The 13,973-nt window shown below is 38.6% G+C and overlaps 1 protein-coding gene across 4 annotated transcripts in view; it reads left to right on the top strand.

Moving 5' to 3' along the window:
- Positions 1–13,973, top strand: part of LOC137297606 (serine-rich adhesin for platelets-like) — a 169,885-nt gene that overhangs the window by 104,390 nt on the left and 51,522 nt on the right. For all 4 annotated transcript variants that reach the window (XM_067829462.1, XM_067829461.1, XM_067829463.1 and 1 more), the window contains one exon: positions 7,260–7,388. In XM_067829462.1, coding sequence (XP_067685563.1) covers positions 7,260–7,388 — 129 coding nt within the window. The remainder of the gene's footprint in view (positions 1–7,259; positions 7,389–13,973) is intronic.

Below are 13,973 nucleotides of genomic sequence, written 5' to 3'. Positions count from 1 at the left end.
CTTAAGAACATATGTTATTGTCTTTATTAATAATCACATGAACAGTTGTAAAACATGTCACTTACTTATAAACAGAATCCGGTTCTTTGGTGTGACTAGTCAATGCTCTAAGTTTGAAACTACCACACTGGATTGATTAAATAGATTGAAAACAAATGTCCAGATATTTTTTTGCGGAGTGGGGTGTGAGAAACAGATCACTGAATGTAAATTTCAGCGACAGTCATATCGTCCGCTCAACTCAACAAATAAATAAGGAGTTACTGCTCCCTGTTGTGGATGAAATACATTAACACAGGGTAATGGTACTAGACCCTCTCTGTTGCACACTGCTGACACAGACTGTTCCATCATTCTACAGGGCAAAAAAATCATTTCTGACGCTGCCTACAATACTTTTGTTGGCATTTTGGGATGTAGGCAGTTTGAACTGTAGGCAGTATGGACTGAACGCAACTACTTGATCAGTGTGATCAAATACAAAGGAGAATTATGGTGTCCTGTGCAAGCAGATGACTTATCTTTCAAGTAGATATGAAAACCCATGCACATAATGGTGCCCCATCAATGTATATGTGTTTTATCTGTCCATGTTTTTTGTCCATCTGTGCAAATTGATCTTTTGTAGGTGAGAACATGAAAAGGTTGAATGTTTCTTCACCAAACTTGGCACATTGATAGGTCTGGTGGTGAACTGGTGCCTCTTGGCAGATTTGGATTCTGAACAAAATATTTTTTGCTTTTTTTATGGTAACAGGTTTGCCTTCAACTGAAATTGGTGTTGGTGTCATGAGGTACATCCAGTCATGCATTTGACAGTATCACAACTAGTTGACATTCATGAAGATTATTTTGCCATTGTGGGGGATATTGATGACCTTGTTTTCTTGCTGTTATTTTGTGTGGTTATACACTCAAAACAACAAATGCTGTCTAATATCATTTTGTTGTCAGTAATTAAACTTTGCAAGAGTCTCTCCTTTCCAGAAATTTCTTTCAGTAGAAATCACAGTGAATTGATTTTACAAATGTTGAATAATTTTCATCTTAGAGTCAATCTAATTTTCCCAAACAAAGTGCTTTTCATGGATCATTCACAGTAACATTTAGGTATGAGACACCTTTGAAGTTAAATGCTATAAAAAGCAGAGAGATTGTAGATTTGAACATAAAGATTAGGTGATATGAGAAGCAGTTTTGTATGGTTCAATTGAAGAATGTTGTCATGACTCTGGTTAATTACCATTACTGTAGGTAATTATCTTCCCATGTAATTATACTACAGTTGTTGTTGACTGTCGCTACTAATGCATTTGTATGTTTTCCTTCCCATGACTGTTGTTTGTACAAGAACCTAATCTGTGGGTCTGATATAACGGCAGCATGTGATTGACAGCACAATAAGTCAAGCTAAACCAATACACTCAGCTTGATTCCTGCTAATCTAATGGTCATCCATCACTGACCAGTCAGCCAACTGTCCATGCTAAACTGATCACTAATGAGTCTGTGAGATAATTACCTGCATTACAGGCAGGTGTTCATGCTGCCGCACCGCCGCTCATGTGTAATCAGACCGTGTTTGTTTTCCTGGGACTGTTAAAACACTGAGTCATATGTACATTTCCTTAGAATATATTAATAAACAATGCATGACATAGAAGCTTGTGTGGAATGACATTTGATCACCATGGCAACGTTCACTGTCAGGATTGCATGGGAGGTAAAAAAAGCAAAGTTGTTCTTTAGTCTTTATTTTAGAATGTATGCTCAAATTGAATTGTTTTTGAAAAAATATGTTTTAATTTTAGTGTAGTGATATGGTTTATTTTGTTTAAGGTTCTAGTATTGTTATTTATGCATATGTTATGATATGTATTTAATGAAAACTATATTTGTAGCAAAGCAAATGTTCAGAAAGAGAAATTTTAGGTACATAACTGGATAATATCTTGTGTTGATTTGATGATATATTTGTGGAAATGGTTATTTACTAAATGATATCTACCACAGCAGAAATATGGAAATATGTCAAAGGCTGATGACAGTGCCGAAGTAGGTCTGGTGATGCAGACAGTCAGGCCTTGGCACCTGAGACTTGCATCACGCCACTTGCTTTTGTTACGAATGCTGCTTTTCAATGTCTATGAATAATTAGCACTAAACTTCATCGTATCCTTTGCTCATAGTACCAAGAAAGCAAGCACAATAAATGCAAAAATGATAAAATTCATTTATCAGTTAATACCCGGCTTTGCATAATCCTTGGTTTATGCAACATTTAAAACTCTTGGGAGTTGAAACAAAAAGCCAGCTGAAAATTGAAGTTATGAAAAACGCAGTAAAGCGTATATAATCGACGACATGTGAAATTGATCATTGTACATTTCTAATTGTTGTCAGTGATCTCTAGGCATTTTATAGATTGTGTCTTTGGACCAGGCTTTGAGGGGAGAATCTCAATTGTGTCATATATTTAATCAGTGTTTTATTGTGTTTACACATCGTTCATTTCACATTTCCCTTGTTTCGGATCTTTCATCTTCCCTGCAATAAATTGCCTGGGTTCGCACTCTATACAGAATCAAACATGTGCAATGTTTATGGATTTTCTCCTGGTTTTGTAAATCCTGATGAAATTGACATTAGAGAGTTATGCTTTAACTAGCGGGAGTAATCGCAGCTAAAACCTCAATACGTCATCGTAATGAACACATAAAGAGCCAGTTTCGTTATAAAGTGAACACATTTAGTCAAGGACAAAGTTGTTTTCTTGATTACAGTTGTTCACACTGTGTAGAAAATTGGTATATACTTTAAATAATATACAAAGTAAACTGATCTTAGACTAACTGCAAGCTGTTTTATTTCCAAAATTAACAAGCCCCGATTAGATACCTTTCATCTCTCAATGACATAAGTAAAATTCTGGAACATAGTCCTGCATCATTAGTGTTCCGCAAGGATGGATTACATGTCTGCTGCCATCTATTTCAGTTAAGACAATCTGTTTTTCATGTGTCCCAGGCATTAATAGCTAACTCCCATTGTTTTATGTAAGCCTCTTTAACCTGGTGAAGGGTTAACTGGTAGATGGCATGTATATTCCGTGATGGAACAAGCTTTAGCAGTCATAACTGTCCTGTATGTCTCACATGGAGTGGATACATGGACGGTAGGTAGTGCATTAACACAGTAATGTATAGTGACGTTTGCTGTAGTCATTGGCCAAACAGCCATGTGATTTTTCAATATCACAAACAAGTGTCCTGTGTTGGTGGATTGATCAATACATGCAGTGGTTCCCAGTCTTACACACGTATGTACATAAAGGCTTAACTGCTTGTAGTAGCACCCCTGCACAAGAGCCAGCTCAAGGGCCAAGTGCCAAATATTTATTCACCAAATATATCTGTATTTTCAGTCAATATGTATTTATTGATGTGATAAAATGTATGAAGAGTTAAAAAAAAACAAAAAAGACCCAACATTTATGTCTGCGAGAGAAACACATGATTAAAATGGTAATCATTTTTTTCTATATTGATTCATATTGTAATATTATTCTGGAAACCTAAGTGTTTTATTACATGCAACCTTTGTTTCTGAAATGTATGATATTTGATCAATGGACACAAATTTTAGCCATTCCAAGACATGGTGTTGATTCATTTGAATCCAAAGGATTGTGTAAATCCCTTGAAGATACAAATTATTAATTATTAATCAATAAGTCATTTTTGCCAAAGATGCCTGAAAGAGAATCAATATGTCTGGCATAAATATGAGAATGATTTCCTGGAAAGTCTGGAACATTTTGTGGTTTGTGTGTATGCTTTTGGTGATTTGTCCATCTTATTGTAATCACAGTGACCATGACAGTGTATCATAATGGATAGTATGGATGTGAGAGCTGAAGGATGTAATATTTATAAATTCACTTGAGAAATCATTGCTTGTACAAGGCATAGTTTACGACATTTATTAATCCATAATGGCCCTATGCAAAGTGATGTTTATACATGAGCCAGAATCGTCGTGTATTCAGCTTCGACAAACTGAAATTTTCCTAAAAGCCTCAGCTTTATTTTTGGTGTCCATTGATTGGAAAGAATTATCAAGGAACTGAATGCACTGAGTGCTTTCCGTGTCATTTCATGGCTGCCTGTCTGCCATGCCCTGGCTGTTTTCTGTAGACTTACAACAAGGACTGGTTTGGGCAAGTTTGAAAGAAGGTGATTTGAATGTGGCTACTCAAGTTTCACCACATTTAGTACTTTGTGAATTAGCATCTGTCATTGTTTTATGTGATTTAGGTTTGCTTTTTGAAGGAAATGTCAGAGATATTTTGAGTCAGTATGAAGTAGTATGTTACTGGGCACACTGATAAATTTATTTGCCTGTAAAGTTTGTAAAGAAGTATTCTTGCAAAGGGAGGTGAGATAATGTGTTTTAGTGAAGTGTTTGTCGGATGTCACCCTGTATTATGCTACTGTAATTGTCAAATATGGTCACAAAAGAGGAGCAAGTCAATGTGTTAGTCAACCACATGTACTAAATAGATGTTCACGTACTGATGAATCACCCATATACATTTGAGGAATTGCTCTGAAATGTCAAGGTCATTCACTATGAAATGATTTGTTCATTTTAACTAGTTTATTGTTAGGTTGGTATGGAAACCTCATGTTTGTAACACAACCATAATTTGCAGAATACAATTTCTTGCATGGAATTACAAGTCACTCAAACTTGGGCTTCAGACAGTGCATATGAAAGATGAGTTTGGAATTAATGTTCAAGGTCATTGTCATTAAAGCTAAAGTACCCATAACTGTTATTAAGGTAGTTAGATGCAAGGCTTTATGTTTAGATGTACTGCATTCACCATGTGTCTTCCAAAATGATGGATGGTATAGAAGCCTGGCAATGAAAACATGCTAATCTCTCAAAAGACTTCGGTTCAATTCCCATTGTGGGTCCAATGTGCAAACCCCCATTGCTGGCGTTCTACTCGGTGAATACTGCTTGAATATTTCAAACATGATGTAAACCACCCACAAACTCTGAATTTTCCTGTATATTTCTGAAATCTTCTGCCTGTATGTTCTTCATCTGAAATGTAAGTGACCATTTGAGGCAAGAACTGTTGAATGATATTGCCGTGAGTGAGATGAAATCGTGGCATGTTGACTAGTGATCCAGGCTTTGAGTGTCACATTGACTGCACATATGATTGCTATGCTACAAGGTTCATAACCTCCAGTGGCTTTGTATACATTTCAATAGTAAAGCAAATGATGGTAATAAGTACTACTTAATGTATTTGCACTGCATTGACAAGGATACACAAGATAATTGTTCCACGAATAAAACCATTTAGCCGTGAAATTGCCGAGGTGGGATGGAGAGGAACAGACCCTCGTTAGGACTTACAAGGACGTTTAGGCCAAGACTGATAATGGGTGCTAATGCCAATGTTGGTGGCTCCATATTGGCCGTAACATAGATTGTTATTGATTGCAGCTTGTTACTGCTCGTCACTCTGACAAATAACGGGAATGACCCTGACTTTCCTGTCCTCTTGTCAAAATCTCTGCAAGACACAGTGATTAATTTTAAGTAATCTGCTATGAATGAATATGTGTTGAACCAGGCTCAGGGGCTGAATAGTAAAGTACGATTTGATCAGAAAGATTTGCGTATCCCTCCTAATGGGATCTTTGTCCAAGCAATCGGATTACTCAGAGTAACTCAGAATATGTGTCTGTTTATTGGATTCATTGCCATCATGTTTAGTCTGACTGTTGTGAAAACTGGGATGGGACTGTGTGATAGCAATCTGTTTTGGAAAAGCAGCAGTATAAGACACGCACACTTTACTGTTGTTCATCCAAATGCACATCCACACTCTGCTACTATACACACAGACATCAGCTATGCACACTTCTGCAATACTCACACATGCACGTCCACACACTGCTACCACACACACAGACATCAGTTACATACACTGGTGCAGTACACACACGTACCTCCACACTCTGCTACCATACAAACAGACATCAGCTATGTACACTTCTGCAATACACACACATGTACCTCCACACTCTGCTACTATACACACAGACATCAGCTATGCACACTTCTGCAATACACACACATGCACGTCCACACTCTGGTACCATACACACAGACATCAGCTATGTACACGCACTCGCACACACTGTTGTCTTTAGTTTTGACACAGATGACTACATTTTCCCTGATGCAGTTCAGACACACGCTCATGCATACTGTGTGGCACCATGCTATTGGATCACACCATTGTCCTTCTTCCCTCATCAACACACACAAACACTGAATAGCTTACTATGTAGCAGGTTGCCTCTTAGCTGCCAAATAGGTAATAGCAATAAGTTGTTTTCAAAGACCCTTTGATTTGGATGACCTTCCTCTGGGCTTGCCTTTTTCAGCAGAGCTTTGGCAAAAAGTTACTGAAATGTTTCAAATCCTAATACTCTTTGCAAACAAAACTGTAAACAATACAAAGCATTTAGTTCAGTTTTCCATAGTGTGAAACCCCATTTCTGGTGTACCCATCATGATGTTTGAGTATTGCTAAAAGCGACATAAAACCATACTCATTCACTCACTCAGTTTTCAAGAAATATTACATATCCCCCTGTTCTTTGAACTGCATATTTCTCAGTTATATCTATGATAATCTGTACAACGTTATATGTTGACTCAGGATTGTCACACCATCATTTTTGGAAGTCCAGTTGTCGACACTGCAACTGCCATATATCTATGTTACAGTGTTTGGGTTATGAAACACCTTGTGAAACAGGAACACATAGCTGGTTGAGTCTCTCTGGATCTGGCAACACAGTAGGACACATTGTACCTCAATGCCAGCTCCCTGTTACAAGTATATTTTGATGCTTGCCACTGCAGTTACTCCCCTCTCTGTCACAGACACCTGTAAAGAATCAAGCAAGTCTGTTTATGTCACATCTACTGCAAGCAAAGAGGTTAACGTGTTCAAATCCTGGTCTCCCTTTTTAGTGTGGTCTGTCCAGGTTTCAGGATGAACATTTTGTAGTTGCCCTAATTAATGATGATGACTACTTATACCAAGAGTTTTATTGCTCTTACCCATATTCCAGATCATGTGGATGAAGTTTGTCTTAGTAGCTTCCTGATGATGGTACTTAAACTGAAAGGTAACTTAAAGGCAATATTTGCTGTTGTAGGATGCCCTAGAGAAGAAGGTTGAAGAGCTGACACGGCAGCTGGCTGAAGAGAAACAGTCATCACGTCGTTCTATCGCCAAACTACAGCGGGAAGTAGCCAGACTAAAGAGTGAGCGCAACTATGCACAGGTAGGGATAAAAAAATGTTTTGCTTAGGAAAAGGATATGCAGATGGGGCACTCACCTTCTCTGTGTAGAAAGGAGGATATGCAAGGGGGACACTCGTCTTGTCTGTGGAGAGAGGGGCATATGCAGGTGGGACACAAGGTGTCTGTATATTTACAACTGACATATCCCATACATGAGATGTCTGTATATATCCAGCTGACATATTCCATACACAACGTGTCTGTATATATCCAGCGGACATATCCCATGCATGAGGTGTCTCTATTTCTAGATATTCCATATGGGGTGATATGTGAAACCTGACAATCTGGATGTCATGTAATGATTTCCATGTGTCTGTCAATGATATCATGTCTGTCAATGAAAGAATGATGCCATGTGTCTGTCAGTATTGCTTGAGTGCGTTGGTAGGGCACATTTGTGTCATCACTTCAATCTGTCAAGCAGTCAAAGACAAACATGGTCCCAAACATGAATGTTTGATTCCTAAAATTATGAAATGAGTTTTTATGGATGTTTTAGTTGTGAGATCGGGTGGAAACTGTCACCATGTGTGGGGTCTGGATGCCATCAGTGCTGCTGATATTGTTTCATTTGAGCATTGTCCTGCAGAGTGGTGGTGTGTGTGGAATCAGCTGCTCAGCCAGCCATGGCAGCACCTGCATGCTCCACTAGACATCATTTTCTCTGTAATCCATTGCCAAACAGATCAGTTCTAACCAACAGATGCGACAGATCTGCTTCGTTTCCCATGTAATATCCCCCAGGAGCAGTCTTGTTGTAGGAGGAAACAACAGTTACATGAGTGTTTTTGTCTCATCACTGACATACAGTTTTATTCAATTGTATGAGTGTCACTGTCACTGACATACAGTTTCATTCAATTGTATGAGTGTCACTGTCACTGACATACAGTTGCATTCATTTGTATTTGTGTCTCCATCAATTACATGCAGTTGTGTTATCTTGTATTTGTGTCTCCATCACTTACATGCAGTTGTGTTATCTTGTATGTGTGTCTCCATCAATTACATGCAGTTGTGTTATCTTGTATTTGTGTCTCCATCACTTACATGCAGTTGTGTTATCTTGTATGTGTGTCTCCATCACTTACATGCAGTTGTGTTATCTTGTATTTGTGTCTCCATCACTTACATGCAGTTGTGTTATCTTGTATTTGTGTGTCATCACTGATATACAGTGGTATATAATTGTATTGTTTGTGTGTGCGTCACTGACATACAGAGTTAATTATGTGTAATTTGATTTGTAGTGGCAGTAGTTTTCCATGCTGTAGACATTCTTGTGAGGTTCTGAGTCAGATGTTGGACTTTGGCCACCTTCAACTCTAAGCAGCAACTTTCAGTGTGACATTTACCACATTCACAATCCTGAATTTCATCCCAGCTTGTAACTTTGATAACCCTAATCTGACAGCCATAATTCCAACATCTCTGTCTTGTGATGGAGTTTAATTTTGTAACCAATCACATTTTGCACACACAGTACTGATTTGATAATGCATCTGTGAAAGTCACAGTTACATAGAAAGTTGAAGAATCTGTTAAACATGACAAGCGCTACAATACGTTCTGACACAGTGCTTGTAGCCACTCAGGAGAAAATGTACACAAATGATGATGGGCAGTAAATTCAGAACTAGAAGATGTGACATGTGTCTTACACCTTGCTGTTTGATAAAATGTTTACACAGCTTTTATTCTTATCAATAGTACACACTACAATCAGTAAGGTATTTGCAAATGCAACATTGCAGATTAGCTTCAGAAGTGGTGACATAATGTTTTTTGTTGAATGGGAAACACAGAATACATTAAGATAACACAAGGCGGTTCCATTGTACTGGCACCACTGGTCTTGAGGGTGTGGATGAACTCACTCATTTACTGACAAGGAATTGGCCTCCTATTTTGATTTCCACTGGAAACCACCTGATGGTGAAGTGCTTCCTGGAAGACAGTGATATTGCTGGAAGTGAGGTGGTGCTTCATAAAAGTTTACACCACAAATGCATTTAAGGTTTTTATAAAAATCAGTTGTCAGTTACGAGCAACAAACAAGAATGCCATGCAGGTTTCAGATGGTAATTATAACGCTCACTTCACTATTGATTGCTGCATGTTACATGTTATAGTCTGAAAGGCTTTCACTGGGACAACAAATGGATGTTTGCTTTTACAATGTGATGAAGCATTTGCCACATTTTTATCGAGCACTAAGATCAAGAGAAGATACTCAGCATGTAATTGTGGAGAACTAACCAGGCCTGAATGTTGTTGCTGCAGTGTGCCTTAGACCTTTACCTTCAGCATGGCACCTTTTACAGAATGTGTCACTTGTCATGACTGTACATGCATCAAGTAGGGGATGATCAAAGTTGAGACCTTCAGTGCCTGACAGGCTTCGTATCTGGTCTTTTCTATGTTTCTGGACATGTATTCTGTCCTGGCTTGATGTGACTTTCCCCACCCTCTTGGCTCGGACAGTGATGACCACTGGATGGCTTTCTTCAGTCACAAGAGGCTGCTAACATCTCGTGTATGGTGTCTTCTGATGAGGTCTTCTATACAGAATCTTCTGATAAGATTGTCATCTTCACAGAATCTTCTTTACAGAATCTTCTGATATGGTCTTCTATGTGGAGTCAACTGAGGTCTTCTGTACAGAATCCTCTGATAAGATTGTCTTCTTTACAGAATCTTCTGATATATTCTTCTGTGTGGAGTCAACTGCTAAAGTCATTCTTTACAGAATCTTCTGAATCTACTGATGATGTCAGTATGGAGCCTTCTGACATGGTATTCTGATGAGGTCTTCTGTATGAAGTCTTCTGTATGGCACCATTTGTCTCACAACACAAAGCATGTCCGGAGAGGATGACACGAAGACCTCTGCTTGGTTAAGATCCTGTAGTGTGTCCTTAGCAGTCTTTCAGTGCTTACATTTTCCCAAGTTGTTAATTTGTTAGCTAGGTCAGAAGAACATTCAACAAATAGCTTGTTAACATTATTTGTGATGAGTTTCAAACTACAGAATTGATCAGCTAATGTGACTCTTAATGGGTTTTTCTTTATAGATATTTATTGTACATTATCATGTCAATTTCAGCATTATCTTGAGAACTTTTTCTCTTATCATTATCTTTCACAATTTTTCCACAAGTTTTGTGGTAGTTTGGGTCTTCCTGTTTAAATTTGCCCAAGATCTACTTTATTAATTTTTTAAACAAACCTTAGTCATATTTAAAGTCTTTTCAATGATACTTTCATGCATGAATAAACACATTCCTGGAAAATGAAATTACCCAAATTAGATTTTTAATTTGAATCAAAGTGAAAAGATTCATGGATGCTGAAGATGTTAATTAAAATTTTTTTCAAAACATTGGATGATTCCATAAACCTCAAATCAATTCAAGTTCAAAGATGTGTTCATGACACAAATGAGCCCCAAAATTACAACTGCAATTTGCTAATTACAATGCATGATTTAAGCAGCTGTGTGTTGCTTTGAATGTCAGCCCTTGAAATATGAAACAACATGGCCATTTATTAAGTGCAATTAACTTGTCATTAGTGTGTATCTTTGGGAAGCTTATACACTTTGAATTGAGAGCAATCGGGTGATTGTAGTGTCCACTATGAGGCTTGTAATGCTTTATAATCCTGATAGTGCTGAAGCTTGATCAGCAGAATACTGGACGACAGTGTTGTTTTAACATAGTGTTTATCACACTAATGTTTCCAATGTTAGAATATATAAGAGGACAAAATGATATTGATATCACATAGAGGGATAGCAGGGTTATTATTGTGAAATATTACAAAAATGAAAGGAGGGACATAAAAAATAGAGATTTGATAAATGATGATGTGTTATATGGAAATTGTGAAAAGGTGATGGTCACTGGGGAATATTTGAATGTTTGAGATACACTTTATGATCTGATGGTCTGATTTCATTGAATGAGTTTGTTTTCTAGCTTTTAATAATGGTAACATGCTGATGAAATATTACTTATTGTGCAGTAGCTCTGTTAGACTAACAACTAGTCTATGAAATGAATATTGTAATTTCATTGTAAATATAAGATATAATATAATGAAATGAAGCCCTGAGACTTTCTTCATCAGCTTAGGAAATCTAGACTTGACACATTTTCTTGACTTGTGTGGGCTGCCTTGGATGTTTGCTTCAGGGTCTGTAGGACAGACTATAGTTTTGTCACCCTCTTGTATGCGTAAATGCCCTTTGCGCCTTAATGCCTTTTAGATGCAGCATTTTGAACGTGATTAGATCACAGATAATATTTACCAAATACTCATGAATAATGTTCTTGAAGCATCTGGGTGAAAACACTGTCAGCAGACTTAAGATCATTTTAATTTGGTTGGTAGAACAGAAGTGGACCAGATGGTCATGGTGACTGGCTAGAGATTATTGTGATGTTGTATATTGTATTACCATGCCTTTACTTGACTTGAGACTGACATGGATTTGTACAGAGATGAGAAGAAATAGGCCCCCTGGAGTTCTGTGACATATGGAGGACATTACACTCTGGAGTCAGTTTCAATTCAAAACATTCTGTTTGCTTGTTTATGTAATCAAGATGACAGTGATGTCTTCTCCATTTCAGTGTAATCACACTCCTAGGCAGATTGGGTATTTCTCTGTCCCTGGGCATCTGCCCTGTGTCCCTACAGGCCAGGCCAGAGACTGAATCAATGCTTGGAAATAGACACATTTCATGCAATGTGGGAAACACACACTGTCAGTTACTTGTCAGTTTCTCCTCCAACTGAGACAGATAGGCCATCAGGGTGGAACAAGGGGTGGGGAGAAAAGTGAGTAGTATGTCACACATCTAAACTCTTCAAAAAAAGAAACACAAACAATTTTTTTTTAAGACTACAAGTAAATGGAAACATTTGGTAACAAACTCTGCAATATATTTTGAGTCACAAAGATGAATGAATGCATTTTTGACATCAACTTCCTTCTTCATTGCATTTTTTTTAAAAGTATGCGCATTGAAGGGAAATATCGCCAAAATGCAACTCTTGGCATTTGTGCCACTGAACAAAATGCATGTTGTGCACGTGAATCAGGCACGCCAATCACTATAAAAATGCAGGGTTCTCGAGTTTGCTGCATTTTGCAAGAAACTGTCAACCCGACTGTCATCATGCCAAGACTGAATGAAACTCAGAGGAACAACGCTTTCGACCGACTGGAAGCAGGAGAGACCAGATCAGAAGTGGCCAGATTTTTCAACATGTCTCCTAGCACCATATCAAGACTTTGGACGCGCTATCAACATCATGGATCAACACGTGACCTTCCCAGATCCGGTAGACCATGTGTAACCACAGGACCGCTACATCCGGATGCAACATCTACGCCAAAGAACGACTACAGCTGCCTCTACTGCATCCACCATACCAGGACACCACAGAATCTCAGACCATACCGTGCGCAACCGTCTCCAAGAAGCAGGATTGCAACCACAGCGTCCGGTTAGAGGTGTCATTTTGACACGAAATTGTCGTCAGGTATGGCTCCATTGGTGTCAGGCTCACTCGGTATGACCTCCGATGTGATGGCGAACTGTTTGGTTCAGTGATGAATCACGATTCATGCTTCGAAGACGAGATGGTAGGGTCCGTGTGTACCGTTGAAAGAGGTGAACGTTTTTCACAAAACTGCGTACAGGAAGTGGACCAATTTGGTGAAGGAAGTGTGATTGTGTGGGCAGCCATTTCTCACAACGCCAGGACACCTTTAGTGCAAGTTGGGGGCAACTTGACAGCAAGAGGTTACGTCGAAGAGATCTTGCGTCCCCACGTCCTTAATATGGCCAACGCCAACGCTGTTTTTCAACAAGACAATGCATATCCACATACTGCACGCATCACCATGGCTTACCTTGCCAACAATAATGTTAATGTTCTGCCATGGCCTTCAAGTTCCCCGGATTTAAACCCCACAGAATGTCTTTGGAATGAATTGGATAGACGTGTGTGACAGTGTCATGTACAGCCTCAAACACTTCAACAGCTGGCTGCTGCATTGACTGCTGAGTGGGCTACAATTCCTTGGGATGTCATTGGAAATCTGATTGCATCCATGGGCAGAAGATGTCAAGCTGTGATTGACGCTATACACGCTGTTACCTGTGTTAAACGTCAAACGTGACCTTTGGACGTTTTTGTGACCTTGACATAAACTTCCATCCCTGTTGTCTCCCTGTGCAAAATTTTGTTTCCCACAAAATATATGCTTTACATAAATTTGAAATATACCATAAATTCTGGCTTTGCAATTCTTTTTTTTTTAAGGGGATATATTGTTCTACAGTGCAGGTTTTCAGGGGAATAAAGTTTCAAGAACCATAGCTTTTAGAAGATTAGCATGAGAGTTGTGAGTTTTGTGAAGCCATCCCAGTTGTCATTTATGTGATGTGATGCTATATTTATATGTGTCTGGGGGTGTGCATGTGTATCTCAGTTCCAGTGGTTGTAGGGTTACTGAACTGGGTGGAAGTGACGGGACATCATGGCC

Source organism: Haliotis asinina, chromosome 10 (genome assembly GCF_037392515.1).
Source record: "Haliotis asinina isolate JCU_RB_2024 chromosome 10, JCU_Hal_asi_v2, whole genome shotgun sequence".
Lineage (NCBI taxonomy): Eukaryota > Metazoa > Mollusca > Gastropoda > Lepetellida > Haliotidae > Haliotis > Haliotis asinina.
This window is presented reverse-complemented; position numbering and strand designations above follow the sequence as displayed.